Here is a 4,588-nt window from a genome sequence, read left to right as displayed (position 1 = left end):
GTACAGCCGTTGGTGCGCACCACTATCTCATGTGCTTGCCTTCAGCGTCTTGTGCAAACTAGTTGGAGCTTCACATCGAGTGGCCGATTCAGGATGCGTGAGCGGAATCCGGATTGCTCAGGTACAGCCGTTGGTGCGCACCACTATCTCATGTGCTTGCTTTCAGCGTCTTGTGCAAACTAGTTGGAGCTTCACATCGAGTGGCCGATTCAGGATGCGTGAGCGGAATCCGGATTGCTCAGGTACAGCCGTTGGTGCGCACCACTATCTCATGTGCTTGCCTTCAGCGTCTTGTGCAAACTAGGTGGAGCTTCACATCGGATGTCTGATTTCGTTGACGTAGGATGGACGAAGAGGAAGTGAGGTTAATGTATACCCGATGCAGGATTCGAACCTACGACCATCTTCTCCGTAGGCAGACATTTTATCCAGCTGAACTAATCGGGCGGTGAAGTTAGTCACTTTGATTGATATTAAAGTTGAATACTCTTCCGAAATGGTTTAGGCGGTAATTGGTCAATCCGTCAGGATACGTGAGCGGAATTCGGATTGCTCAGGTACAGCCGTTGGTGCGCACCACTATCTCATGTGCTTGCCTTCAGCGTCTTGTGCAAACTAGTTGGAGCTTCACATCGAGTGGCCGATTCAGGATGCGTGAGCGGAATCCGGATTGCTCAGGTACAGCCGTTGGTGCGCACCACTATCTCATGTGCTTGCCTTCAGCGTCTTGTGCAAACTAGTTGGAGCTTCACATCGAGTGGCCGATTCAGGATGCGTGAGCGGAATCCGGATTGCTCAGGTACAGCCGTTGGTGCGCACCACTATCTCATGTGCTTGCCTTCAGCGTCTTGTGCAAACTAGGTGGAGCTTCACATCGGATGCCCGATTTCGTTGACGTAGGATGGATGAAGAGGAAGTGAGGTTAATGTATACCCGATGCAGAATTCGAACCTACGACCATCTGCTCCGTAGGCAGACATTCTATCCAGCTGAACTAATCGGGCGATGAAGCTAGTCACTTTGATTGATATTAAAGTTGAATACTCTTCCGAAATGGTTTAGGCGGTAATTGGTCAATCCGTCAGGATACGTGAGCGGAATTCGGATTGCTCAGGTACAGCCGTTGGTGCGCACCACTATCTCATGTGCTTGCCTTCAGCGTCTTGTGCAAACTAGGTGGAGCTTCACATCGAGTGGCCGATTCAGGATGCGTGAGCGGAATCCGGATTGCTCAGGTACAGCCGTTGGTGCGCACCACTATCTCATGTGCTTGACTTCAGCGTCTTGTGCAAACTAGGTGGAGCTTCACATCGGATGCCCGATTTCATTGACGTAGGATGGATGAAGAGGAAGTGAGGTTAATGTATACCCGATGCAGGATTCGAACCTACGACCATCTGCTCCGTAGGCAGACATTCTATCCAGCTGAACTAATCGGGCGATGAAGCTAGTCACTTTGATTGATATTAAAGTTGAATACTCTTCCGAAATGGTTTAGGCGGTAATTGGTCAATCCGTCAGGATACGTGAGCGGAATTCGGATTGCTCAGGTACAGCCGTTGGTGCGCACCACTATCTCATGTGCTTGCCTTCAGCGTCTTGTGCAAACTAGGTGGAGCTTCACATCGGATGCCCGATTTCGTTGACGTAGGATGGATGAAGAGGAAGTGAGATTAATGTATACCCGATGCAGGATTCGAAACTACGACCATCTGCTCCGTAGGCAGACATTCTATCCAGCTTCTTGTGCAAACTAGTTGGAGCTTCACATCGGATGCCCGATTTCGTTGACGTAGGATAAACGAAGAGGAAGGGAGATTCATGTATACCCGATGCAGGATTCGAACCTACGACCATCTGCTCCGTAGGCACACATTCTATCCAGCTGAACTAATCGGGCGATGAAGCTAGTCACTTTGATCGATATCAAAGTTGAATACTCTTCCGAAATGGTTTAGGCGGTAATGAGGAGTACCATTTAGGTACGGAGGGTGAAATAGCCACGCACAGGAGATGATATTTGCGTTTCTGGCGAGCGCAATTTGGTTTTGTGTTATGGGTTCATGGAACCGAGTGATTCATCAGGTTGGGGACTAAGATGAGTTATGAACGCAGAACTCATGTTCTTTGGTAGTTGAGAGTAACGTTCTCTCAATTTTTACTTGCCCCTAATTCCAGCTATGCCACTATCAGAAGCGGCCGCGGAAATGGTTGAGCGTCACTGCAGTTCTGTTGACGGCTTGTTTGAGGCGGTGTCGGCGGCCTTGGATAATGCGAAGATCACCCAGGTTATGATGATATCGAGTTTGACTACGACTAGTATCGATGAGCTCACTAGTAAAATAGCTACCGGTGATCTGAAGGACATGAGGCTTCTGGTCGATACTTCCCTTCGGGCCTGCGTAAAGGGTTGTCAATTCCAACTTGACCTCTGCAAGGCAGGACAGAAGGTGATGCCAGTGAACAAGAACGAAAAGGAGTGGGCTACCCAGATGCGAAAGAGAGCCATCGTCCTCAAGAACCTTCTGCTATCTGATCACATTCCCGTGGAGCTAATGCCCCCACCTACTGTGTGGAAGAGATTGACTGATAACCCCTCATCCTTCGTCAACTTCGGCAAGGAGCTAGTAGAAGCTAAGCCTGGCAAAGACTCTGGATCCCGAGTTAATTCGGACCCAATGAAGGTCGAATTTCTCCTCAACGATGTACCTCAGTCTCTTACCCTCCCTCGGGAAGACAAGAGCACTATGGGTGGCGCACTATGGTCCCAGTGTTTTCAGCGTTACTGTGTGGCTCTCATGTTGGCAACGGTTACTCCAGAGAAGGTTCAGGACAAAGCCAAATTGGATATCGATTGGTTATCATTACAAGGTTATGGCTATCGGGTATCGCAAGTCGCTTCTCTTTATGGATGGGAAATGGCACAGGAGGTCGACGAATCCTTCAGGAGATTCATCGAGAGAGCTTACTCCGAAGCCCATATTTCGCTGTGTGATTGCTTCAATAATATCTCTAAGTTCTCTCAGCTGAAGGTGGACGCTAGACTCAATACCAAGGACCTTCAGAGAGAAGAAGGCCGCTCTCGTGCTCGTGGTGGCGGTGGTGGTAATCTCAGAGACGCCAAGGCTACGAATGGTCAGAAGAAGAAGCGCAAGCGAGGTTTATGCTACAAATTTCTCGAGGGCGACTGCTCATACGGTGATAACTGTAACTTCCTGCATGAGAGGTCGGGTACGACTGCTACGTCGAAGGCACCGGCTGGAGGCAAGAAGAAGTGAGTGGAGAAGTTCATCGCTTATCTGTGAGCGAATATGAAACTTGATGTGAACCGATCGCATGTGCGTTTCTTTCCGATCGAATTGCTCTTGTGTTGGTGACCCGATGCGCTATGTTGAGAAAGGACATAGGATAGATCGGGGCGGTCTCCGCAGCGAGCAGAAGGTATTCAGTGCCTTGACACGACTGCAGAAGGGAGACGCGAGCTCTAGCCAGGCGATGCCGGGGATGAGAAATATCCTCGCGGCGATCGTGTGCTAGGCTCAACGTGCGGGTCAGGCTCGCTCGCGGTGTCCTTGCCCATCCACGCAGTAGTTATGTGGGGCAAGTGAATGGTCGTAAGCCCGGGTAATGGGACGTGGTGTTCTCACACTACTTCTAATGGACTGAAATGTCAGTTGTTTGACATGTGTTCAGTATGCAGCTCTAAGGCGATCAAAGGAGTGATCCTTGCAATCGTTCGCTGCGGACTCGGGTCATCCCGAGAAGGGCTATCGTATATAAAGTAGTGATATTCCTCGTGGAATCGCACTCCGCTTTCTTCTCAATGAAATCTGCCTTCGTCATATTTTCTCCTCCTTTACGTGATTCTTTCTCAGGGAGTATTGTGGCAACATTCGCCCCCTGTGCACCTCCTTGGCAACCCAAGGTTTGGACAGCTGCTTCGATATCGAAGCACATGAGGCTGACGCGCTCGTCGATGGGAGCGGTATTGGGGCCGGAGTGTGCAGTGATGCTCCATTGGATCCTACGTCGGAGATAGAGTCTATAGGGGAAATGCTCCGGGAAGAGGTGGAGCAGCTCTGTGCGTCGACTCTGGGAAGGAAACTAGACGAGTGGATCTCACTGGGTCGTGAGGGTCAGCTTGAAAGCGATTTCTGGGATAAAGTGAAGCCGCAGCTAAGTGCGAGCGCAGTCAAGTTACGCCTGAGGTGGGCTGACAAGCTCGGGGTTAGCGCACGCAAAGGGGCAGCAGGCGGTGATATCCGTGTTCCCTTGATGAAGAAGATACTAGAACTGATGCAAGGCGAAACTTCGGAAGTCTTGGATGTCGAGTATCTGGATCTTATGGATCAAGGCGTGCCGTTTGGTACCACTAGCGATATACCAATCAGTAAATGCTGGCCGGCCAAAGTACGGTTGTCACCACATGGGCGGTACCCCATAACACGGGAAGTATGGGACAATTACTCATCTGCACAGCTCTTCGCGGAAGAGGTTGCTAGCTCGTTAGAGAAGGAGGTTGAATTGGGCCGGATGGTCCCGATCTCACCAGCCGAGGAGGGCAAGATCCGTGCGACATGTCAACTCG

The 4,588-nt window shown here is 50.4% G+C and overlaps 1 protein-coding gene and 4 non-coding genes across 5 annotated transcripts; 1 reads left to right on the top strand and 4 right to left on the bottom strand.

The window, feature by feature from the left end:
• Positions 1-373: 373 nt before the first annotated feature.
• Positions 374-447, bottom strand: Pmar_PMAR019820. The gene has a single exon. It is a non-coding gene; the product is annotated as a tRNA-Arg (tRNA).
• Positions 448-930: 483 nt separating this feature from the next.
• On the bottom strand, positions 931-1,004 carry Pmar_PMAR019819. Its single transcript has one exon. It is a non-coding gene; the product is annotated as a tRNA-Arg (tRNA).
• A 362-nt stretch (positions 1,005-1,366) lies between these two features.
• On the bottom strand, positions 1,367-1,440 carry Pmar_PMAR019818. Its single transcript has one exon. It is a non-coding gene; the product is annotated as a tRNA-Arg (tRNA).
• A 386-nt stretch (positions 1,441-1,826) lies between these two features.
• Pmar_PMAR019817 lies at positions 1,827-1,900 on the bottom strand. The gene has a single exon. It is a non-coding gene; the product is annotated as a tRNA-Arg (tRNA).
• A 280-nt stretch (positions 1,901-2,180) lies between these two features.
• Pmar_PMAR019816 (hypothetical protein) lies at positions 2,181-3,278 on the top strand (the record flags this gene model as incomplete). Its single annotated transcript, XM_002767896.1, has 1 exon — positions 2,181-3,278. One exon carries the CDS (start codon positions 2,181-2,183, stop codon positions 3,276-3,278), a length of 1,098 nt encoding a protein of 365 aa, XP_002767942.1.
• Between the last annotated feature and the right edge of the window lie 1,310 nt (positions 3,279-4,588).

The sequence above is a fragment of the Perkinsus marinus genome (assembly GCF_000006405.1).
Source record: "Perkinsus marinus ATCC 50983 genomic scaffold scf_1104296969616, whole genome shotgun sequence".
Classification (NCBI taxonomy): Eukaryota; Perkinsozoa; order Perkinsida; family Perkinsidae; genus Perkinsus; species Perkinsus marinus.
The sequence above is the reverse complement of the archived record's forward strand: the minus strand, read 5'-3'. Positions and strand labels throughout refer to the sequence as shown.